This window comes from Pelodiscus sinensis, chromosome 21, assembly GCF_052426305.1.
Source record: "Pelodiscus sinensis isolate ZL-2025 chromosome 21, ASM5242630v1, whole genome shotgun sequence".
Classification (NCBI taxonomy): Eukaryota; Metazoa; Chordata; order Testudines; family Trionychidae; genus Pelodiscus; species Pelodiscus sinensis.
This window is the reverse complement of record NC_143072.1, coordinates 6,504,970-6,530,817: the sequence shown is the minus strand read 5'-3', so window position 1 is coordinate 6,530,817 and position 25,848 is coordinate 6,504,970. Positions and strand designations below refer to the sequence as shown.

The window sequence follows — 25,848 nt, the reverse complement described above, 5'->3', positions numbered from 1 at the left end:
TTCCCATTTTAACACAGCCCTGAGCATATCAGCGATGGGCACATCCTCTGTCATGCAGCCAGCCCCATTCTACTGGCTAAAAAAATCATGCGATGTAAAACCAGGCGCTACGCTGTATGTCTCACCCGGGAAATGTTTTTCTTCTCCTCTTACCTGAGTAAGTACTACCAGCGGGGTGTCCTGGAACCTGCAGTGTCCCTGAAGTCAATGGAGGTGGAGGAGGCAATGCCGTAGGAGGGGCAAACATATTGGGGTGATGCGGATGAGCAGGGGGTTGGAGGGTGGGCGTGAAGGTGTGCAATGGACTGTGGCTAGGTAAAGAGAGGGGGAATGGTGACGCGGAAGGGTGGTGGGCTATGTGTGGAGGAGGGGCCTGAGTCTTGGCTGGAGTGCTGCTTCTGCTGCTGCTGTTAATGAAAAGAGGTGGAGGGGAAATAATTAAGCCAGGAAAGAAAGGAAGAAAAGTCTCATGACGCTCTGCACCCTCCTCCCATCACACACCTGCCTGAATTTCCTTTGAGTGCACGCTAAGAACACCGGAACTTTGACATTCCCTGACACCTGCCCCCTTCGTGTTTACGGTATCTTTTACCTCCCATCGACTCTCCCGTCAGAGGAATGGAGGTGGCAGGAGGCTGAATTGGAAAGCTAAATGGTATCAGCCTTGAAGCAATACATGAATGACACACAAAGGAACAATCGCCTGTGTACATTTATTACTTGTCAATTCCTTTCTACACAAATGCTCCCGCACTGTTGTTTCAGGTAACTGAACTCAAAAGAGTGATCTTCACATTCATAAATCCGTTTCAGTTTCTTTTATCACTAAATAAAATGAAAGATTGTAGAAGATGAGAGGTGTGCCGGAAAAATGGTGATGTCTATATCATGAATGCCTTCCTCTCTCCTCCCACAATCATAGAATACTAGAACTGGAAGGGACGTCGAGAGATCGAGTCCAGTCCCCTGCCCTCATGGCAGGACCAAGCACCTTCTAGATCAGTGTTTCTCAACCAATGATACGAGTATCCTTAGGGGTACTCGAGAGAAGTCTGGGGGGTATGTCAACACAACTGACATTTGGAGAAAACTGAATTTGTGTGTTAAGTTTTACAGCGTTTTATTATTTTTGTACTTTTTTCCACCCACAAATTTCATCGCCCGCCCAGCTACGATTAAGTTGTTTAAACAAATGGGTTGCAATGGTAGAAAAAAATGGTGTGTGTCTAAAAACTATAGGTACTGGGGATACTTACAATTTTTTAAGGGGTACTTTATAAAAAAAAGGTTGAGAAACACTGTTCTAGACCATGCCTGACAGATGTCTATCCAACCTGCTCTTAAATATCTCCAGTGATGGAAATTCCACAACCTCCCTGGGCAATTTATTCCAGTGTTTATCCACCTTGGCAGTTACGAAGTTTTTCCTAATGTCCAACCTAAACCTCTCTTCCTGCAATTTAAGCCCATTGCTTCTTGTCCTGCCCTCAGAGGCCAAGAAGAACAATTTTTCTCCCTCCTCCTTATAACACCCTTTTAGGTTCTTGAAAACAACATGAAGCCTTAGGTAGATTACACAGCAATAAATATTTGTGTATGTACTGGTTGCGGGTTTTCCAGTTGAATGAACTACTACACAACTTTTTAATGTCTTAAAATAGTTAGTGCTCTGTTTTACTTTTCACTATTTCATCATTCATACTTCTGCTGCATGGGATCCTACAGGAAAATAGCCTGATTTTGGTTCAAAGTAAATCAAAATCTTGAGCACTCTCGGGTCACATTCTGCACCGCCAACTTAAGGCAAAAGCAGCTAGAAAGCTGTTTTAACTGGCGCCAGCTTGGATAGACGGAAGAGGGTCCAGCTGTGGGGACACGAATTGGATTGGGGAGATTTAGGATCAAGTAATTGCTGCACCACGGACTTTCCGTGTGTTCTGGGGCAAAACATTTAGCCGCGCAGTGCCTCCATTTCCCAGCTGTAGAAATGCAATAATACCTCGCCGGAGTGTGGTGAGCAGGGCTCGACAACTAATACAATCTACTCACCTGTGGCGAGTAGATTGTAACCTGGAAGAGCCAGGTTTGGGCGATCTGTGCATGCAGACAGCGCGCCTGGCGAGTGAGGCTTGCCGCGGTTCGGCAAGCCCTGATGGTGAGGATAAATATACTAAATGCTGCAGTAACGGGAGCTCTTAAAGGATGTAAGATAGATATACCGAGCCGGCGTAGTAACTCTGCTTTTGTCATTAGGTCTTCACCCCAATGCAGCAAAGGGGATTCAGCTCACAGCAGATCTCAAATAAAAGTGGGTTGCGACCCTACTGCAACGCAGGCTGGCGTTAGGCTCACTGGGCCTGGGTCTGAGGCCTACTCCCTGGGCTGAAGCCAATGCCCCCCTCTCGTGGGGTCTTGTTGTAACTTTTATTAATAGAAGGGGGTTGCGGTGCCATAAAATTTGAGAGCCGTTGAGCTAAAGGAAACTAAGGCCACTTTATCACTGAAGGAGCATCCACACAGGGGTTTAATGTGCTTTAACTATGCACCTTTTGTGAACCCCTCTGAACTTTCTGGAGTGTCCCTGAAAAGCATGTCCTCTTAGGGGCCTATTCAGCTAACAATCGGGGCATCTTCACCACATTTTAATAGGCTTTCCTTTGGGCCATAGTTCAGACGGTACCCACCTTAAACTGTTGAGGCTCAAGCTGCTGCTGTTATACGCTGACAAAGGCTGAGAGAGACTCTGTGAGGAAGGGTGAGGCTGCACCAGCGGCAGGTTTTGATGGACAGACTGCAGAGGGGACTGTGGCCTGGGTGGACGTTGTACTTGAGGCTGAGGTACAGGCGGACGCTGGGCTTCTTCTGGACCTTGCAGCGGCTGTGAGAGTTGAGACTGCGGCGGTTGGGCTGGAACCTCTGGACGCTGACCCAGTACAGGACTTGGGGAAGGCGCTTCAGGCTGGGCCAAAGGCTGAGAAACCTGAGGACAAGTGTCTTTAGGCACCACAGGCTCGAGTATTGGTTCTTTACTGCTGTCCTGGCTCTTCTCTTGGCTCCTTTCTAAGCCTGATATTTTTGGGACAGCCAGCCCCCTAGCACCTTGGTTGTCATTTTCAGGTAGTGTATTGACCCCTAATTCTTGACCTGCAATGTTGAGAGGAAGAAACACAAAATGGCTACGTGTGCAAAGAGGTGAGACAAACCAAGTGACGCCACTGGCCCGCTTCCATTCTAGACAATGTCATAGTTGGCTTTTACAGGGATAATGTCAATTGGAAATCGTATCAACTTCAAAAACCATGTTAAAAGTCATTTCCCACAGTACATGTGCCCCTGATATTCCTTTCACCATCCACAATTCTGTATATAGTGTCTCCCTGCCTCTGTTATTTCAGAAAAGATCTGCATAGCATCTAGCACAACAGGATGCTGGTCCATTAACAGAGCTCCCTGGCACTGTGAAAATGCAAATAATAAATGGCAGAAATTGACCACATCCCTGATCCAGCAAACGCTTACGCACAGGCTTATATCTATATGTGAGTAATCACTGAGATAAAGAGTAGAAATACTGCTAAGACCAAGCCTTCAAAAATCATGTCAGGCCCCCAAAATCATCCAACTGGCTAAAAGGAAAACATTATTGTACAGTTTAGGATTGGTTTAATATGCTTCTCCTTTTCAGGTCTTTCAGGTTCATATTTTAAAGCTTCTCTCTGCAGATGTGAGGGCTGGAAACAGTTTTTTAAAAATGAAAGCTGACATATTCATATAATCCCATGGCTCCGGGAGGACCTGCAGGACCACAGATGTTGCTGGACCAGAGAGCCCCAGAGGCTAGGAGCAGGACGGCTGGGAGTCTGGCAGCAGTGGGGTTGGGAGTAGGGCTGGGAGCACAGCCAGACCAGTGGTGAGGCAGGAAACCTGGACAGGTGGGGAGTAGGGACTGGCAGCAGGACTAGCGACCCTGAGGGGAGTCCAGCTGTGAGCTTGGTAGCCCCCCCGCCAGGAGAGCCCAGAGGAAGGCAGCAGAGGGGCCAGAATCGACCTCCCCTGATATAGAAAATTCCCTCATTCGGGACCAGTTGGGTCCCAAGGATGCCAGACCAAGGAGGTCCAACTGGAACGAAGTAAATAAAGTGGGGGACACTGTAACCTTTTTCAATAATGCCTATTCTGAAAAAAGGCGTGTGTAGACACTCCACTGCTGCTATTTCGAAATAGAATGGCCCCAGCGAGGGGCTAAGTTATTCCTCCCCAGTGCCTCCTGGGGCTCTAAATCGAGATAGCACGTCTACATTAGGGAAACCTGCCTCGGACTAATGTCGAGACTTCCCTGCAGTGTAGACTTGCGATTTCGAAATAAGCTATTTCGGAATAACTATTTCGGAATAGCTTATTTGGAAATTGATGTGCAGTGTGGACGTAGCCTAAGGTGCCACAGGACCACTCGTTAATAACAGTGACTTTAGTGATATGTATCGTGCAGTGGAGACCATGCTCATCCATTCTCAACACCTGAACGGTATCCGATTATATTGAATCCAAATGTTCTAAAAAGGTTCTGCTAGAGGGAGAGTCTCACACGACTGCACTTGCACGTGGGGGCTTGATTTTCAGAAACGCTGGGCACGCGCAATTCCGACTGCAGGCAACTGGGGCTTAACAACTGTGGAAAAACTGGGCCTGCAATGTCTTCAACAGAGGCAGGCTGGGGTGCTGTCACCCCTCCGCCCATCGGGACTGCCCCAGGCCCCTTTCTGGGCCATGCCTGGTCCCCTCCACCATCCGGGCCCGGCCCTCCCTCCGCCATCTGGGCCCTGCCCTCCCCTGGGCCATGCCTGGTCCCCTCCGCCATCTGGGCCCCGCCCTCCCTGGGCCATGCCGGGTCCCCTCCGCCATCTGGGCCTCCATTGTGGGCCTGCTTATTCATTGGCGTGTGTGGCATTGGCAGGCCCCGGGAGCTGTCTGCTGGCAGCACGATGCGTTTCCAGTCTGTTCTGTCTCTCCTCACACAGAACCTTTCTGGGTCTCTAACCATGTTCACTGCCTGGTTTGCAAATCTCTCTAGGTTCGGAAGTAAGGGAACCAGAAGGGAACACAGTCGGCTCTGCAGGAGAGGGCAAACTCTTAGCTTATAGAGTAGTATGAAAATTAAGGTTCTCCATGAATCATAGTGAACTCAAGAGATTAATGCAACACAAATGAGCTAGATTTTAAAAAGCAGCGATAGGCGGTGCCTGAGGTACGGTGCTGGGAGCCACACAAAAGCAAGTGCCCCCCCCCCCACACAAACTGAGACCCCTCACTCCCAGCCCCCTCATGCACTGCCCTGCTGAGACCCTTCACTCCCACCCTCACTTGCTGCTAGGGTTGCCAGGTAGACCCTGCCAAAAAAACGGACACACTTGGTCGTGGGTGGGGGGAAGAACCGGACGGGAGGGGGGCAGGGCAGGAAGCAGAACTGGTGGAGGGGGGGGAATTCGGGGGCCGCAGGGCTAGACGGGAGGAAGGGGGAGGGACGGGAAGCAGAGCTGGTGGGGGGTGGTGTCTTGGGGCCGCGGGGCTAGACAGAAAGAGAGGGGGGCCCGGAGGAAGGGGGGCGGGAAGCAATACTGGCGGGGCGGGAGGGGGGTGCAGCCACTGGTCACAGCCGGAGTCCTTAGGGCCATGCCCCTGGCAGGCACTCCCTTTCATTGCGAGCAGAAGCTGGGAGGCGGGGCCGCGATTGGCGCTGGGAGCCTCTGGTCGCGTGCAAAAGCCGGGCGGGGGGAGCGGCTGGGAGTCCCACTCCACCCACCCCGCTTTTGCATGGGTCCACAGGGCTCCGAACGCCAATCGCGGCCCCGCCTCCCAGTCGCTCCCCCGCCCCCTCCAGGCTTCCGTCCAGCGTGCAGCTGGGAATTCAGAAAATACCGGACATTGCACATGTCCAGTATTTTCTGAATTTTTCTACTAGACAGACGGTGCAAATACCGGACTATCCGGTAGAAAACTGCACACCTGGCAACCCTACGAGTCGCTGCCCTGCCGAGACCCCTCACTCCCAGCCCCTCACTCACGGCCCTGCCGAGACCCCTCACTTCCAGCCCCTCACTCACTGCCCTGCTGAGACCCCTCACTCCCAGCCCCTCACTCACCGCCCTGCTGAGACCCCTCACTCCCAGCCCCTCACTCACTGCCCTGCCGAGACCCCTCACTCCCAGCCCCTCACTCACTGTCCTGCCGAGACTCCTCACTCCCAGCCCCTCACTCACTGCCCTGCTGAGACCTCTCATTTCCAGCTCCCTCGCTCATTGCCCTGCTGAGACCCCGCATTCCCCTCCCTGCTCACTTACCTCCTCCGCCGAGACCCTACACCCACAACCCCCTCACATACCATGCTGCCAAGACCACGCTCACTCACCCCCTCCACCGAGACGCTGCACCCCCAGTCCCGTCATTCATACCCCCCAAGCCAACAGCCTGCAGCTCCTTCACCCAGAACTCCTGAAGCAAACACCCTGCACCCTCCAGTCCACTCCTGCTCCCTCCCCCTGGCCAGACACCTACCCACAAAGAGAGGGGGTTGGCAAGCATAGCGAGCAGGAGGGCGCAGCCTCCTAGTATTTTCCAAAAAACTTATTGAGTTAAAGACCGAAGCAATGTTGGGTAAATCTTCTAGTCCGCTATATAGTTAGAGAGTTTGATTGTTTGATCAAGAATTCCTCCTAAACAGTAAGAACTAGGACCACCAAATTCAGTCTACAGCTTCCTCGTATAACTTTAAAGCAACATAAGGGTTTGGTTGTGCTAGGAGAACAGGATGTGCCTGGAACAGGTTTGCTTCTCATAAAGAAAAGAGACACAATCAATAAATCAAGTACAATCCTCAAAATTGACATAACTGAGCAAATGGTGAAAAAGACTGAACCAAGATGAGCCAGAAAAAATAGAATGAACCTGAAATAGGATGGCTTCTCAATAGACCGTACAGAAAAGAGATAACACTGAGAAATTTGGAGTAGTGCTCGATTTTGGCACAGCTAAATGAATGCTTAAGGCTTGAAAACTAGAAGAAAATGTTGTTAAAAACCAGACTGTCGTTTTTGTTAAAACACAGCAAATGATAAGCGTGTATAAGGATGAAGAAAAAATACACTTGATTTAAAAATGTACTAAAAAAAATTAAGCGGATGCATTTTAGTAGTCTTTTTTTTTTTTACAGAAATCCAAAATAAAAATTAAGTTATTTAAAATAACACTATGTGTTTGAAAAATACAAATAATTTCAATAAAACATGTACATTTTCCTTTGGTTTACATAAAAAAAACCTCTCTTCATTGAGTTAAGAACCTGAGTAATGCCAGTAAATCAGCTAGTAATGTATATAACTGGATTATTCAGCCATTAGTTTCAAAACGAGAACATAGAATCATAGAACCATAGAGCTGGAAGAGACCTCAGAAGGTCATCAAGTCCAGCCCCCTGCTCTAGGCAGGACCAATCGCAACTAAAACAACCGAGCCAGGGCTTTGTCAAGCTGAGACTTAAAAATCTTAAAACAAGACGCAGGACAATGTAGCACTTTAAAGACTAACAAGATGGTTTATTAGATGATGAGCTTTCGTGGGCCAGACCATGGCTTTCTGGCCCACGAAAGCTCATCATCTAATAAACCATCTTGTTAGTCTTTAAAGTGCTACATTGTCCTGCATTTTGCTTCAGCTACCCCAGACTAACACGGCTACATTTCTATCACTATTTAAAACAAGACAAATGTGTCCCAGTAAGGAGCCTGTACTTCAGTGGCACTGAACAACTTGCTACCTCATCTGAGTGGCAAGCACTTTGGTGGAGTAAGCTAGGAAGATGGTGCTGGTGGGAACGGCTTTTAACCTGGCTCCCCCCAGAAACGGCACCTGCTCCCCGTCCTCTTGGTGCCTCTGATACAGGGAAGGGAAACAACTACCGCTAGTCGACACTCGGCACAACACAGCACTCGGCCATCAGCCTGGCTGCACTTGCCGTAGGCTGCCATCGGAGGGAGGGGGTCAATGGGGAGCTGTCAGGATCCAGGAGGCCCTGCAGGAGAGCTTCCAGCCTGAGGAGCCCGCAGAGCCACCCCAGTCCTCCCCATCGGGGGCTCGTACCCCATTCCTCCCTCACCTCCTTCCACTTACCCCTACCTAGCCCCCCTTCCTGATGTACAAAATAAAGGACACGTGTGTTCAAAAATAGAAACTCTCTTTAATTAACAAAACTGGAGGGGGGGGGGGGATTAACCTCTGAGGAGATTGGGAAAAGGAGGTGGGAGAGGGAAAGAGAAAGGGTGGAAGAGGGGAAGGGGAAACCTGGGAGGAGGGAGCTGGAAGGGGAAGCCAGGGGAAGGGGGAGGAGGGGAAGTATAAAACTATGGTACGCCATATCTTCAGTACTGTGTACAGATGTGGTCTCACCTCAAAAAAGATATTTTGGCCTTGGAAAGGGTTCAGAAAAGGGCAACTAAAAAGATCCCATATGAAGAGAGGCTAAAAGAGACTGAGACTTTTCAGCTTAGAAAAGAGGAGACTGAGGGGGATATGATAGAGGACTATAAAAGCACAAGTGGTGTGGAGAGGGTGATAAAGAAAAGTTCTTCATTAGTTCCCATAAGAGAAAGACTAGAGGACACCAAATGAAATTAATGGACAGCAGGTTTAAAACTAAAGTTCTTCTTCACACAGCACATAGTCATCCTGTGGAACTTCTTGCCACAGGAGGCTGTGAAGGCTAGAACTATAAGGCTACGTCTAGACTGGCCCCTTCTTCGGAAAGGCATGCTAATTTCTAACTTTGGAATAGGGAAATCCGCGGGGGATTTAAATATCCCCCGCGGGATTTAAATAAACATGGCCGCCGCTTTTTTTCCGGCTTGGGGAAAAGCCGGAAAAGAGCGTCCAGACTGGCGCGATCCTCCGGAATAAAGCCCTTTTCTGGAGGATCTCTTATTCTAAAAGGGCTTTATTCCGGAGTATCGCACCAGTCTGGACGCTCTTTTCCGGCTTTTCCCCAAGCCGGAAAAAAAGCGGCGGCCATGTTTATTTTAATCCCGCGGGGGATATTTAAATCCCCCGCGGATTTCCCTATTCCAAAGTTAGAAATTAGCATGCCTCTTCCGAAGAAGGGGCCAGTCTAGACGTAGCCTAACAGCGTTTAAAGTGAAGTTAGATAAATTCATGGAGGTTGGTTCCATGGAGTGCTATTATCCAGGGGGTAGGAACGGTGTCCCTGGCCTCTGTTTGTGGAAGGCTGGAGATGGATGGCACGAGACAAATGGCTTGGTCATTGTCTTCGGTCCATCCCCTCCGGGGTACCTGGTGTTGGCCGCTGTCGGCAGACAGGCTACTGGGCTAGATGGTCCTTTGGTCTGACCCAGTACGGCCGTTCTTATGGTCTTACGTTCTAAGCTCAGGGCTCAGGGTTGGGGGTCTCACTGGACCAACCTGATTTTCATGCAAACCTGCTCCTTGGTTCGCATGTGGCCTTTGGTGGCCAGGCTGGCAGCTATCCTGCCCTAGACAGCCGCATTTCTGTGCCTAGTGCAGAGGTCATGGACGTTGGAGGCCTCCCCCCAAACCTCGATGAGGTCCACGATCTCCGCACTAGACCAGGTGTGCACCTGCCTTTTGCAGCCCCGGGCAGGCTCCTGGGAGCCACCTGCCTGGTCCTGGGAAGAGGCGGAGGGCTGGGTGGCAGCGGGTGGCTGGCTCATGCTGTGCCAGGTGCAGGGTCTGCTGGCTGGGTGCTGGCATGCTTGGAACTGGCACGAGCACTGTAGCCAGACCATGCCCCTTTAAGGGCTCCGGGGCCAGAAGGGGGGCAGAAAAGTTTCCCTGGTTTGGCCCAGAGTGGCCACCAGGGTAAGCTGGGAAGGGCTAGCCTCCAACTAGTTTGAATTAAATGGCTACACAGCCCTTAATTCGAACTACTTAATTCAAACTAGGCGTTAGTCCTTGTAGAAAGAGGTTTATCTATTTCGAATTAAGCGCTCCGCTAGTTCGAATTAAGTTCGAACTAGCGGTTTGCATGTATAGATGCTATGAAAGTTAATTCGAACTAACAGCTATTAGTTCAAATGCACTTTGTAGTGTAGACAGACCCTAACATACCTAGTTGATACTGATGTATTTTGACTACTGGTGCCCCTAAAGTTGACCAAAAGGGCACTTTGCAGTTTGCAATAAGAGATGCAGGGAATCTGGCTCAGAAAAATACAGCAGCACCAAGACTCTATAAGAATAACAAGTAGTTACTCTGATGTGTGCCCAAGGCGTAACTCAATGAGGGTAAATTGTAGATTATCAATACCAGAAACTCAGTTTGCATTAATTCTTTGGATCAGTTGTGTTTGATCAAATGCTATTAGAAGTTAAACAGAACAAAATCATGGCACTTGTTAAGCTAGGGCCCAAGTATGGAAAGAGCGGGGCAAAAGCAAGAGATTGTTTCGGAGGACATGGATAGATGTCCCCAGTCCCCAAAGGGCTAAGTTGTGTTAGCTGAGTTTTAGTGAGAAGGCATGCCAATTATGGCTTTAGGGGATTTGTGTTATCATTAGAAACTGCCTACTAGGTGAATACAGTGGTGGTCTGAAAACACAGCAGAGGTGACACCACCAATTCCAGGGGAAATACCTTGCATTCAGAGCCCTTCATTTAACCTTCTTATCTGATATTTTTAGTCTCTCTTGGGTGCACAAAATGTATTCAGCACAGCCCTCTGCTGTGAAGTGATATTCCTTACACAATACCTACTTCTCCCCTAGAGAAAAAGACATTAGAAGTCGTGGTGTCCCCTGTGTAGTTTTTCCACGCTGTTATTTATATCTTCATTGTGCAGCCCCTTAACTACCATTCCCAGGTGCATTAGTTAACAGCTTAGGGGATGCAACATTTAGTTGTTCCCCATTTAATTTATTTGGGAGATGTCAAACACTGAATCTGCTATTTCCTACCAACCATTACATGTATGCTACAGCACAAAATGGTATCCAAAGCCTAGAAGTTTTTCTTGTATCCATGTTCCAAATAAATATATCTTTGTATAACCAATAATTAATGTATATAGTCCATCGAGAACAATGTAGTCCACAGTATCCTATTTAGGGAGTTAAAATCCCAGCGCAATGATGAATGTTATCTACTTTATTATTTTTGTGGAAGGTTTTAAATCTTCAGCAGTAGCATTTCAAGGTCACAGATACAAGTTTTCCCTTAATCTTCTAAGACTTTTTATCGGCACCATTATTTTTGAATATTTAATTCACTAACCACTGGAAATTGGAAGGAGAGAACTTTATTTCTTTATATATTGGTCACTCTTTGCATAGTTTTCTTTTCTCTTTCAGACCACACAGGAGTTTCTTTCCATCCAAGCAAATGAAAAAATATGGTGTGTTCCCCAACCTTATTATTAAGCAGCCTCAATATACAGGTTTGGAAAAAGTCGGTTTACCAAACCAGTAATTAGAAACATAATAATTATGTCACTGGTATGTTGACATAGATTTCCTCTCCCTACAATAGTGATGTTGTGCCAATTAGCTATGAGAGAGTTTTATTAAAAGAAGAATTTTTAAAAAGTATTTGGAAAAAAACCCATCTGCTACAGCAGCAGACAAAGGGTGAGCATGGGGAATCTGCATTCTATTCTCTCACCCACCGTCTTTTAATTTTGCCACTTTTCACGTGAAGCAGAGAATACTGCGATTTCTCAAATTACAGGACACGGATCTCAGATCAATCCAAATGAAGTTACCAGATAGTTTGCTGCGACTACATCAGTGGTTCTTGACCTCCAACCCAATCAGCACATACCTGCAGCCCATGTGACATCCTCAGGACCACACAGGTAGTACTGGATGCAGCCTACATAAAACACAGGGGCTATGTCTACACTGCCCCCATTTTGCGCAAAAAATATGCAAATGAGGCAAAGTGTGGAATATCGCTGTGCCTCATTTGCATAATTATGAGGCTCTGTTGTTGCCGAAGAGGCTTTTGCGCAAGAGCCGATCGTCCACATTTTTTTTCAGGAAGAATGGCTCTTGTACAAGAGGGGGTTTTTGTGCAAAAATGGAGCCTAATTAATTATGCAAATGAGGTGCGGCAATATTCCATGCTTTGCCTCATTTGCGTATTTTTTCGCAAAACGGGAGCAGTGTAGACGTTGCCGGGGGCCATATATGTGGGCCACAACAGTAAACAGTAGGGATCTGAAAGGTTAACAGGTTAACCGGTAAACATCACCCTTAACGGCCGGGGAATACTCCAGCCCTGCAGGGGCCTACCATGGACAGGTTCTCAACCTAGACCATTCTCAACCTAGACTGTTTACATCCCTACCAAACAGCCTAGATTGAGAACCACTGGACAACACAGTTATTCGTCTAGCATGCTGACAGCCCTCCATCTCAGCAGGCTGCAAGACCATTGTAACCAAGATGGTCTCCTGGGCTAAGATAGTTTTGCCAGCTGCGCTTCTGTACCTAGAGTTTGCAGAGTATGCCGATGGAACCATAGCAGTGTTCTGATTTGACGCATAGCTCTCACAGTCAATGCTGCGTGCAACCAGCATGCACCTCTGTTCACATGCCCTTGCTTCACGTGCGTAACGCCAGGAGGAAAAACCTACATGGACACAAACCAGTGGAATTTGGTTGGCCTGGGCAACAGTAAACAAAAGGTCTCGTGGACCACACATAGAACCCCAATGGGCCGCAGGTTGCCCACGCCTGCTCTGTCAGCTCAAAACCACCAGAGAACTGGGCATAATGTTAGAATATGATTGCTACGTGAGTATCTCCTCAACCACACTCAAGAAATGAAGACTGTGAAGACTTGTAATACAACCACAGGCCTGCGTGTGAAATACCGACACTCTGTACGTATACACCTCAAAATATGCACACGTGTGTTTCCACGAGTCTATCTGTAATAGGTAATATATGTGCGTGCGTACCAGGGATGTTAACAGATAACCGCTTCACCTGGTACTCGTTAAGCATCACACGTAATGGGCTGCTGACTCCCAGTCTGTGCGGGGCTGGAAGAAGCCAAACTGGAGCAGCTTCTGCCCTCCCGCACACACCTGTGTAATCAGTGAACCGGTTAAACTTAACGTTTAATCGGAAACTAATGAAATGGCATTTTACAACCCTACTTTTTATATCTATCAATCAGTATCCATAAAAATATTGTAAATAGCTATGTACACAGGAAAGAACACACAATGCATCCAAACACACGTTAATTAAACCACCAGGGTTTGTATAAGGAATGAAGTATGTATGTGGCATCCTCCTGAAATGACTTTATCAGTTTTCCTAGTCTCCACAGAAGAAAACGTGGAAATATTTTTCTTCTGAAATCTGGATCCTTTGTACCATGCAGGCAGTAAAAGGGAGTTGGAATCCGGACATAACTCAACTGGCCACCTTAAAGTTCACTTTGAAGGGGGAAGCTCTTTGTAAGAGCTTTGTAATAGCTTCAAGAGAACAGACTGAGCAGTACCTCCTTCAGAATATCCCATAACCTGGTGGATAGGTCACATTTAAATCCCTGCTCTGCATCACAGAGAGGTGGAAACTGAAACTAGGTTTCCTACCCCAGTGAGTCCTTCAACCATTGGGCTAAAGGTCTGAAGAGAAGCAATGGCTATTCTTCTACCTTTGGCGGTTTCTTCTGGTTTTATTTTTACAATGCTCAGATGGAAACAAAACAGATTGTTTAAACCAAAACATTGTTTTACAGAATTTTTTGATTTGCCAAAAATGTTTGGTTTCAGATTGACCTGGTTTGATTTTTTTTGGGGGGGAGGGGGGAGGAGAGGGTTGGAACTGCAGGCAAAGCAAAAAATCTGTTATTCACTCAGCTACAGAGAAGATAGATCCTCAGCTGGCATACATTTTTATATTTGATGTAAACTTCTCTACCATATTATATCTGGTGTAAATTGCTCTTATTTTGTCCATCTGTGAGAATCAGCCTGAAGATATAGGGATTTATGTTGCAACAGTTATTCAAATTGAAATAAGATAGAGACAGAAAATTATTATTGGAAAGGACAGATTGTATTAGGTGTCTCACCTATCTCAAAAAACAACAGCCTCAGAGTCACCCATTTGCTGTACTGGATAAAGTATACGTTAAACAGAATGTTTCTGTTTTCAGCACGTAACTGTCTTTCATCCTGAATCTCAAGGACAGTAATGAAATTTTTGATTATCCAAATTAATACATATATATTAGAAAATTAGAATATGATTATGTGCTGCTCTGTCATCTGCTGATACTACTCAGTCCAAATTAAACACGTATTCGGTACAAGTGAATAGCAAGCCTTGTGACAAACTGTACTTATGTATCAAACAGAGAAGAATGTCTTTTGGTACAAAAGATCTTGCGATTGCCTGTTAAAATGTTTGTCTCCTGCATTGAACTGGATTTAATTGTAAACAATAAAATGTGAAGATCAATGAAAAGAATCACTCAGTGAAACTGAACAACCTGTTGACACTTCTGTAGACATGGAGCTGTACCCAGCTTGGATTATAGAAGCAAAATGCTTCAACATTTCACACAAAACAATGTATTTAATTCAGCTGTTAAACAGAGCACATATCACAACTTGCCTCTGAAATTCTGTATATGTGGAGTATCAGACTGAAAGTCCTTGATTTAGATTTTTTCTCTCAGGGCACATCTACACAGCAGGGCATAAGACAAATTATGATACGCAACTTCAGCTATGTCAATTGTGTAGCTAAAGTCGAAATAGCTTAACTTGGCTTTTGGCGCTGTCTACACAGCAGGAAGTCCAAGGAAGAACACACTTCCTTCGACTTTCCTTACTCATTGTAAAATAAAGGTTACAGGAGTCAGAGTAAGACGTCCTCCAGCTCAACATTATTTCAAAATAATGGTTTGCTGTGTAGATGCACATTTTGTTATTTCAAAATAATGTCAGTTATTAAAAAATAATGTTGCTGTGTAGATGTACACTTACAGAGCCTCTTTACTTAGCTTAGGGTCGTAGCTTTACAGGATAGAAGTGATATGCATAATATCTACAACCTATTGCAAAAATCCCGTGAAAAGAAAAAGAAATAACATGCAATTTCTGAAGAGAAAACATAAGAACGGCCATACTGGGTCAGACCAAAGGTCCATCTAGCCCAGTATCCTGTCTGCCAACAATAGCCAATGCCAGATGTCCCAGAGGGAGGGAACACAACAGGTAATCCTCACGTGATCCCTCTCCTGTCATCCACTTGCAGACAAACAAAGCCTAGGGATACCATTCCTACCCATCCTAGCTAATAGCCATCAATGGACCTACCCTCCATGAATCTATCTAGCTCTTTATTGAACCCTTACAAAGTCCTAGTCTTCACAACATCCCCTGGCATTGTAAACAACATTGTAAAAACTCCACCCTGATCCAACCACCTATAGAAACAAATAACCACAGCAAAAATGGTTAATTTCCAGACACACGACTCAACTTTCTAACCTATCTAGCTAAGAAGCTATAAAGAGTTGCAAGGTTAATGACCTAACTAAGGGTATGTCTACACTGCCACCCTAGTTTCAACTAGGGTGGCTAATGTAGTCATTCGATCTTGCAAATGAAGCCCGGGATTTAAATATCCCGGGCTTTATTTGCATGTTCCCGGAAGCCGCCATTTTTAAATGCCCTGTAGTTCGAACTACCTGCCCGCGGCTACACGTGGAATTAAAGCTCCTAATTTGAACTACCATTACTCCTCATTGCAGGAGGAGAGCTGGATTCTGTTCCCAGCTCTGTTACAAACTGGGGGAGGGGAGGTGACCCAAGCGCTCCCCCCCCCCCCCCGGTTAATTTCTCTCTCTCCCGCCGCCCAAGTTTTGCTGTTATTTTTGTTTTTCGGTCCCGGTCAGCTCCTTTATTTATTTTTTTTGGCTCAATAAGTTTTGCTGCTGGGGGAGGGGGGAGGGGGGCATGAGGGGTTCTCAAAAAGGGGGCATGACGTTGGGAACCACTACCCTAGTGCTTCCTCGGGCTCTAAATAGAGGTAGAACGTCCACATTAACAGAGTTGCCTCGGACTAATTTCAAGTAGGGATGTTAAATATTGCTTAATTGAATAGTCGATTAACTTCATGAATTCTTATCAGTTACTCCACCATTCTATGGTCCCCAGGGGTGGGGTCGGTAGCCAGTGCGCTCCAGCCCCACTCCCGAGGAGCCTCCGGCCACTCCATGCTGCTGCCTGTGTATCAGAGGCAGCAGCGTGGGTTGCCAGGAAGGAGCTGGTCCATGAGGGGAGCCAGTTTAAAAACCAGTTCCCCTCACAAACTGGCTGCCTGTCACCCCATGCTGCTGCCTCTGATACAGAGGCAGCAGCACAGGGTGGCCGCAGCCACTGTCCGGGGGTGGGAGGTGAGCTCCCAGACCCGGCGCAAGCCAAAACTGCTCCAGGATGCCTGCCCACCTGGCTCCTAATACACTTTAAATGCAGAGCTGAGCAGGGGTAGGTCCCAGACCTGGCAAGAGCCAGGACTGAGCCGGGCTGCTGGCCAGCATGCTAAAAAATCAACAGGCAAGGGGGGGATGGGGAGATGCGTGAATTCTATAGCATTAACCTATAAGCTTTTGCTTATCGGTTACTTGGCTACACTATTCCATCTCTAATTTCAAGGTGCCCCATAGTGTGAACATACTAGTTTGAATTTGTGAAATTGGAAGTTATTAAGTTGAATTTACTAATTTCAAAATAGTTACATAGTGTAGACATAGCCTTACTGAGCATAGTTTATACCACAGTTAGCTGGACAACTGTATATATTTATTTCGAGGCTTTACTAGTGATCCTCATCAACAGAATCTCTAAATTCCTTCTGTGCATTAAATGCATGTAATGAAAAAGGCCATTTATCAGAAAGTCTCTGTGAAGTAGGGACCCTTATCTCACTGGATGGAGGGAGGCATGCAGAAAGTCTAAGGTAAACATTTTCCAAAGTGGTCGCTGAATCTGTTGCCTCACTGCACAACTCCCTAATCTGAGATGTTTGGGGCTGAATTGACCTTTAAAGGAGTCAATGAGAGCTACAGAGGCTCAGCACCTCTGAAAACCAGGTACAATGTGTCCCAAACTGGATATCCCCAAAAAACGGAAGCATTCGTAATCAAAACTGTAATAGAGCTGGGAACAGAATCCAGCTCTCCTGTGTGCCAGTCCAACGTTGTAACCATAAGACCTTCCTTCCTCTCTCTAGACAGCGGGGCTATTTGGGGATACGAGAGGTACCCCAAAATAGCTACCCCGTGTCTTTTAAACGTACCCATTATTTTTAAATATTTTTCAAAATAACTGGCACGTTATTTTGGCATCCCTGTAACCCTCTTTCCACAAGCGTTAAGGGTTGTGTCGAAATAGCATGTTATTTTGGTGCTGTTAAAATACACCAAATTTTGAAATAAGCTAGTTCAAAATACAACAGAAATAAGTTTGCGGAGCACAACTCTTATTCTTATTTCAAATTTAGGGTGTTGAGTAGACACACCCTCAGAGAGTAGTTACTGCTTGCACTAGGATATTTTCAGCCTATTAATTCCAATACACATAACACTGGGGTATTTTTGCTTGGCATAGGACTCTCCCTCTCATAACATATACAGGCAGTCCCCGGGTTACGTACAAGATAGGGACTGTAGGTTTGTTCGTAAGTTGAATTTGTATGTAAGTCGGAACTGGTACATATTGTAGGGGAAACTCTAGCCAAACATTTCTCCAGAGCTCAGCTTTATTCTCCCACACCTCACTTCCCTCAGTCCTTTATTCTCAAGCTGAGGTGTCTGCCGAGAAAAGCCGCTTCGCATCTCCCTGGTCTGCTGGGAAGGGGCGCTAGCTTCGCGTCTCCCTGGTCTGCTGGGGGGAAGCAGCTAGTGCGGGGTTGCCTCACCCCGTTTGTAAGTAGGGATCTGATGTAAGTCGGATCCATGTAACCCGGGGACTGCCTGTATACAATACATATAAATAATATAATACTGCTTACCTACTAAAATTACCACTAAGGAGAGGTAATAAGGGAGGTTTTTTTAAAAAAATACTGAATAAAAATTGATAAATAAACGAGGAAGAGGAAGAAGAAACAGACATGATGGTAAAGCTGGATTTTTATGTCCCATTGTCAATAGGTTCCAGCTCACCTTAACATAGAAGTCATTCTCTCATAGGCACCAAGATGAAAAAATAGATTGGTTTTATCCCCCTCTTCCTGGCCCATTGATTTGCTTCAGCCACACAGCTTCCATAAAATGCTCATGACATTGGCTCATCCGGCTTGGATGTGACAGGATTACTTGAATGAGCTTGAATAAAAACTGGCTTTCAAAAGCAGCTTGAAAAGTATCACCTTATGAACACTGATCGAATTTAGCATGACAGCTCAGTTTAATATATGAAGGATAAAAAGAGCTGTGTGATATGTTTATACAGAAGAATAACACATTTATTCCCCTAGAGAGGTGTCATATCCATAACTCACTAGCCACATAACACTGTGTTTCCTTTGTGAAGTTGTTCTGCACAGCCAAGAATTTTCTCCCCTAGGTCTTACAGTGAAGGGTTCCAAAGCAATTTTTAAAGGCACAGTAGAAATTAAAAAAAAAAAAAAACAGTTTTGAAACTGCTTTGCTTCTCTTGCTAACAACCACCTCTATGAAATTAACTGTAAAATATCAAGTGGAAATGATCACAAATTCAGCAGCTTGTTTTTACAAGATGCAACACTGGTTTTCCACTGTGAAGGTGAGGTGTAATCATGCACTAACTTCATACTACAGGTTGAACCTCTCTAGTCAGCCTCCAGGATCTGACCAGTTCCAAACCATAGAATTTTCTGGACCACAGGAGGCCAATATTGTCTAGCAGCATTACCAACACTTCCACTGCTTACTGGGCGGTTAGAAGACATTGAGAGGTAAATTAGAGCTAAACAACAGCACTGAACATTGGGAGCTAGGTCTGGTGGCTGTCAACAAACTTTATGGGACCACGGGAATCTTGGCCCATGAAAAGTGAATATCCATCTAATTAAAATCATTCTGGACGACCAGAGAGTTCTAGACCAGGGAGGTTCAACCTGTAATCTGCCTGGACTTCCAACACTGAAGAGATGTCTGGAATTACAGTAAAACTCTTTCTACTTAAATTCAGGTGTTCCTGGGCAGAAACTTATTTGCCTAATCAGCTGAGTGATAAACCTGTGAATTCAAGGGGCTATTCATATGAGAAAGGGGAACAGAGATAGGTCCCATACAAATATATCTAATTGTATTAGGTTTGTTAACCAATCCTGTCTCCAGCCTTCTATCCTATCCCCTTTTTAAATTGTCTCAGTTTGGGTTCTGAAGTTACTTAACAGCATCTTTTTAAAGAAATATATGTTAGTAGTAAGTTGAGGCCTATAAATTACATGCATGATTTCTCTGGTTTGCAATATTTCTTTGGATCTCCAGTTCATATGCCACACAACAACCATCCCTGCTTCTGCAAGTGAAAGCCTGATAACATTTAAGTGTATTTTTTAAATTCTAATTATTAACGAAAGTTAATAGGGACTCAAATGATTGATGTGACTGAATCCTCAATTTCCTTTTGAGCAAGTTTCTTATGTTGGACTATACCATATTCTATGTATGAGGCTAATTTTTCTAAAAGAATAAAGCACCAAATCCTCAGAAGGTGTAAAATAGAGCAGCTCCTCTGAAATCAAATATATGTGCCCCTTGTTTTTGTCTTTTTTTCTTTAATTCAAGAGCACTGATGTGATCATTTAAAGCCTCTTTCAGCATGTAAAAAAAAGGGTATGTTGCCATTGACCAAATTTTGTCCTTAGGGAATAGTCATGGAATTTGAAAGAGTTTAAGCAAGCAGGACTCTACGGAAATATTAACAAAACACCACACATGTAGTACAAATTAGTTCCTTTCTATAGCTTGAAAACAAACCAACCCCTCTATTCTGTAGGGCTACGTCTACACTGGCCCCTTTTCCAGAAGGGGCATGTTAATTTCAGAGATCGCAATAGGGAAATCCGCGGGGGATTTAAATATCCCCCGCGGCATTTAAATAAAAATGTCCGCCGCTTTTTTCCGGCTTTTAGAAAAGCCGGAAAAGAGCGTCTACACTGGCCCTGATCCTCCGGAAAAAGCGCCCTTTTCCGGAGGATCTTATTCCGGAGGATCTTATTTTGAAGTAGGAATAAGATCCTCCGGAAAAGGGTGCTTTTTCCGGAGGATTGGGGCCAGTGTAGACGCTCTTTTCCAGCTTTTCTAAAAGCCGGAAAAAAGCGGTGGACATTTTTATTTAAATGCCGCGGGGGATATTTAAATCCCCCGCGGATTTCCCTATTGCGATCTCTGAAATTAACATGCCCCTTCCGGAAAAGGGGCCAATGTAGACGAGCCCTAGGAATATAGAGAGGGACATAATGTTTTAGGAAATTCTGTAGAATTATTCAAAAACATCTAGGATGTGTCTAGACTACACCTCTCTGTCGACAGAGAGATGTAGATTAGTCACGTCGAAATTGCTAATGAAGCAGGGATTTACATATCCTGCACTTCATTAGCATAAACATGGCCACCGCTTTTTTCAGTTTTTTTTTTAAATGGCAGTCTAGACATGGATCTGTCGAAAAATAAACCCTTTTTCGACAGATCCTCTAAACCTCATTTTTTGAGGATTACAGGATCTGTCAAAAAAGGCTTTATTTTCGACAGATCCACCTCTAGACTGCCTTTTTTTTTCGAAAAAGCTCTGTTTCGAAAAAAAGTGGTGGCCGTGTTTATGCTAATGAAGCGCAGGATATTTAAATCCCTACTTCATTAGCAATTTCGATGTGCTTCATTTGCATCCCTCTGTCGACAGAGAGATGCAGTCTAGATGTAGCCTTACTGAAAAGATCTATTTTTTTTAAAATACAATCCTATAAGATTTTCCATGAGGTTACATACACAACTTCCGTACAATTCAATAGGAGGTGCATCTGTGTGTCTGAGGGCGGTATGTTGTCCTGTGATCTTTCATTGTCATTCTCCATCTCAATGAGCACCAAGTATCACGAGCAACACAAGGACTTGCTTTGCCTTGACATCTCCTTTCCTTCCACATCTTTCTCTCCTCCCCTGTTCTTTCCACCTATGGAGCACTGACTGGTTTGTTCTAATTACTGGAGCTGACGGGCGGCATTCAGGCTCACGGCTGTCCTCCGTCACCGAAACCGTACAAACAAATTGAGGGAAAAGTGACTATTTGTTTTAGTCAAATTAATTTTCAAACATTGAAGCCAGGAGATGACGGGAGCTTGGCAGGGCACAGAGAGATTCCATTTTGTGCCTGTCAATTTGTATAAACATTAATCACAATCAGGGAGGTTGCACCGTGGGCTGGCTCTCATTTCACAGACCTCAGAGGGGACTGAGGCTCCTATTACCACAGCCTCCAGAACAGTGAAGAATGCATTATGGCATAACAAGTGCAATAGAACAAAACAAGTCTTATTGCTAGCAGCTGAATTAGCCTTACAAAACAGAATGCGGGGGTTGGAATGCATACAATTATTGTAGAACAGGATCTAGCACACAGGATCAAGACCTTTGATTCATCTAGTCCAATAGTGGCCAGGTACTTGGTGCTTGGGATGCAGGAATAATAAACCATAATGTGCCCGGCCAAACAAAACATGCCATACATTTCGGGGAAATTCCTTCCTAGTCCCCTTGGGTGATCAGTTTACAATATGAAGCATGAAATTTGGTCCCTATTATAATCTTTAGTATCATTGTCTTTCTCTGTGTGGGTTTGTCTACACAGCAAAGTTATTTCGAAATAACAGCAGTTATTTTGAAATAACTTTTCTAGCGTCTACAGAGCCATTCCGTTATTTTGAAATTAATTCGAAATAGCAGAGGGCTTATTTCAAAATTGATAGCCCTCATTCCACGAGGAATAGTGCCAATTTCAAAATTGCTATTTCGAAATAAGCACTGTATAGACACTTAATTCGAAATAGGGGGCCTCCAGCCCTTCCCAGGGTGCCCTGCTGGCCACCCTGGCCAGAAGGTAACTTCTGACCTAAAGCCCTGCCAGAACTGGTCCCAACCAGCCTTAAATGCGATTCAACGTCCTCTCAATGTGGAAGCGCTATTTCAAAATAGAAAAACGCTATTTCGAAATGCATTTTGTGCGTAGACGCATTATTTCAAAATTAGATATTTCGAAATAACACTGTAGTGTAGACATACCCTTTGAGAGGAGTAGATTCACTTTGCACTGACCGCTGCCAGGGTTAGTTTGTATAAAATGAAGTTTCTGGATCTAATTTCGGGGGAGTGATCTGACAGCAGGGTCAGTGGAGATGAATGGCACCGTTACCCTGTAGGTGTAGTTCTCAGATGTACTCTAACTTGAGCTCTTCATCCCAAATCTCCATGTGGAGGAAGAAGAGAGCAGCCAAAGCACCGAACATATGCCAGAGTTGTGTAAAGGGGCCATGGCATGACTGAGAATCATCCCTAAACCGCACAGCTTGCTTGTTGCTAATCATTCATGGACTTGTTGGTAATTAAGGTAGCAGAAGGGTACAGTAATAACAGCTTTTAGCTGTCTGGCAGAGAAATCTTATTCCAATAGAAATACGCATAGAAAGACTTCATAAAATCCATCAGCATGAGTTATTGTGGGGCCTTGGAAAAGTAATCATCTTCGGATAAAGGTGAGTTCAATAGTTGGCTAACAATACACAAAGAAATTGTATGTACGCTCCCAAGGAAAACAGCATGCAATCCGCTCTGGATTCAGGTATGATCACCCACATTTTTACTTCTGCTATAAATATAACAAGGTATAGCAGCTGGCTAGATTTGACGTTTATTTGGAAAGCAACCACCTTGTATGTAGAAAAGGACACTACCCATGGAATGAAAAGTCTGAATATGGAGACAATATTACCGACTTTAGCTCCTTTTTCCTAATGACAGATTGGACCTCCCTGGTCCAGCACACCGGGGATCTCACCAGTCCTGACTGAGGGGATTTGCCGGACCAGGGGAGGTCCCTCTCCTCATGGCCCAAGCTGCCCCACTACCACTGGGCTCCAGCTCCAGCCTGGCCTTGCTGCTGGCACAGCCCCCCAGGGCTCTCTAGCTGCCTCTGGACCCGCTGCTGCCAGGGCCGGAGTGCTACGTCTGGAAGTCTGCAGTCAGGGCTGGGGCCGGAAGGCTGAGGCTGGGGTCAGAGGGCTGGAGCTCCCTGGCTATTCACTGGGTCCAGAGCTCCCCAGCCACTGGAGCCAGAATGGGGCAGAGGCCAGAGCTTCCTGGCCATTGGGGCCATAACTCCCTGCTGTGCTGCATGTGCCCTTGCCCTTTGACAACAGGGCTCCTGGTTGAGTTCCAGTCCCCCCTACCGTGCTCCTGCCCCATCGCCAGACCCCCTGTTCCTGTGCTTTGTGGTCCAGGAACGGCGGATGTTGCTGGACCAGAGAGTCCTGGTTAAGGGAGGTACAACCTGTTGCTCAAATCCTTAACCTACATATGCTCTAGTATACCAGTTGGCATGTCATCTGCTCCTCACTATGCGGCAGCTTGTGTAGCCCGTAGGTGAAGCTAATTAGTAACCAGCCACTGGTGTACTTAAGGACACAAGACTTACATATTCTGCTCTCTGTTGCTGTCTCCATTTTGCACAGAACTGTAATTTTTAAAGGATTAAAAGTTTACAACGCACAAAGCAGAAAATGAACGGCTCGCTCTTCTCATCTCTGGAAATTAGATTACAGGTTCCAAGTGAGCTGAAATATGGAACGAGACAAATCCATGTCATTAGCTCGCAGGTGGCCAATGAGCCTTTTCTGTGCTTGCAAGTCGAGCAGCCTCCCATTAATAACAGTAATCAAAGTATTTATCCTTCGGCCCAAGCCCTGCCCTGTGCCAATATGGCTGCCTGCTGTGCTAATCCTCATAACCAATATAATCATCCTCAGTGCTATTTCATAAGTTTGCTCAGCTGTCATGTGGGATATACAGTACGTGCAGTAATGAATTTGTGCTGCAATTGTCATTGAGACTATATTACAAAATTCCTGATGATGCTATTAGTGGAAAACAAGATTTTAATGCTAATTCCGGGCAGTTCTGTGCTTTGAGCAGCTGGTTTCACTGCCACTGGAGGCAAGGCTCACCATATGAATAAACAAGCTATACCATTAATCATAAGCATTGCCTTTCAATTAATTAATTAATTATTTGGGAGTTTCAAATGTATCTTCTGTCTTAAAAAAGCACCACATTCTAGGCCTGTCCAGGCATACGTCAGTCACCAGATGAGACAATAGACATGTCAGATACCTATTCCAGAATCTGATGTAGGAATTGGTCATTAGTGTATCACATCAATGGTCCATTCAGTACAGTCTGTATACTCCTCCAACAAAGGGTTGTATCGGGTCCTTCACAAAAAGATGTACACGTTTCAGTCATGTTAGGCCAGGCCTGGGCAAAATACGGCCCGCCAAGCCACCAGATCTGGCCCATGGACGCTGCGGGGAGCCCCAGGCAGGCTCTCCGCTTGCCTGGGCCCGCAGGCTTCTCAGAAACGCGGCTGCGGGGCAATTTTTCTTTAAAAACTGTGAGTCCAGAGGGGAGGGGGGAAGCTTTAGGAACTGCTCCCTCCCCCAGCACAATCCCATTGGCCAGTTTCTGTCCAGAACCCGGCCAATGGGAGCTGCCTGTTTCAATAACAGGCCGCCAGGAAACACAAGGGGCTCCAGAGCACATGACTACAGCCTGTGCGGGTGCAGGGCAGGCAGCAGTGTTCCCTCTAAGCTGTGCTGGCAACACAGATTCAGGAGCGATTAATCAACCCCGCCCAGTCAGAGGCTCAGGGCTCCTGCAGGGAGCTGACTGACTGGGTGGGGCTGATTAATCACCTGTGAAGCTGGGCTGCTGGCAGGGAGGCTGATTCAGGGACGGGCTGCTGGCTGGTAAGTCTCCTGGCCAGACCCTGCCTCTGGCACCCCAGTCCCTCCCTTCCCCAACCCTCTGTTCCCTTACTCCTGCCCCCAAATCGTCTGCCCCCCTCCTGCACCCACATCCCCTCCCTGATCTGGCCCCCCAATCTCCTGCCCCAGGTCACATTCTCCTCCTGCCTTAGGTCACAACCCAAAACCCGGCACCCCCTCCTGTATCTCAATTCCCTTCCCTAAGGTCACAATCCAACCCCCTGCACCCCAGTCCAGTGCTCCAAGTCACCACTGCCTCCTTCACCCAAACTCCCTCCCTTACCTGAAGCTCCCATCTGCACCCGTCCTCCATCCCAGACCCTGCACCTCCTCCATTAATAACATGGAAGAGTGCGGCCCTCAACCACTTTCCAAATTCTTGGTGTGGCCTCCCGTCAAAAATTATTGCCCACCCCTGCGTTAGGTGATAACATGCCTCTGAGCAAAGCTGCTTACTACAGGTGTTAGTTAGCTCTTGGCTTATCAGGAACTGTGAAATTGATTTCTCTTACGTAACCGTGGAATAATTTTTAAAATTAATATAAAGGCCTAGTATTTTTTGAAACCTCCAGCTCTTAACAATAGCTTGTGGTAATAAGCTCGGTGGGCCAATTACATCTTGTGTAATTAAGTATTTCCTTTTGTTGGTTTGAAATGTGTTACCTTTACCTTTCACTGGCTGTCCCCTTGTTCTTGTAATGTAGGTTTGCCAGACTTTCAACGATTGGCTTTTCCGACCTACAGAGCGGATGCAGAAATAATGCCTTCTCCTGTCGTG

The 25,848-nt window shown here is 46.0% G+C and overlaps 1 protein-coding gene across 9 annotated transcripts in view; it reads right to left on the bottom strand.

Moving 5' to 3' along the window:
• The window catches only part of AUTS2 (activator of transcription and developmental regulator AUTS2), a 1,120,208-nt gene that overhangs the window by 31,630 nt on the left and 1,062,730 nt on the right, over nt 1–25,848 (bottom strand). For 8 of the 9 annotated variants that reach the window (XM_075904281.2, XM_075904275.2, XM_075904279.2 and 5 more), the window contains 2 exons: nt 2,685–3,144; nt 154–407 (listed from right to left, as the gene is read on the bottom strand). In XM_075904281.2, coding sequence (XP_075760396.2) covers nt 154–407; nt 2,685–3,144 — 714 coding nt within the window. The remainder of the gene's footprint in view (nt 1–153; nt 408–2,684; nt 3,145–25,848) is intronic. The other variant, XM_075904276.2, reaches the window with a different exon arrangement.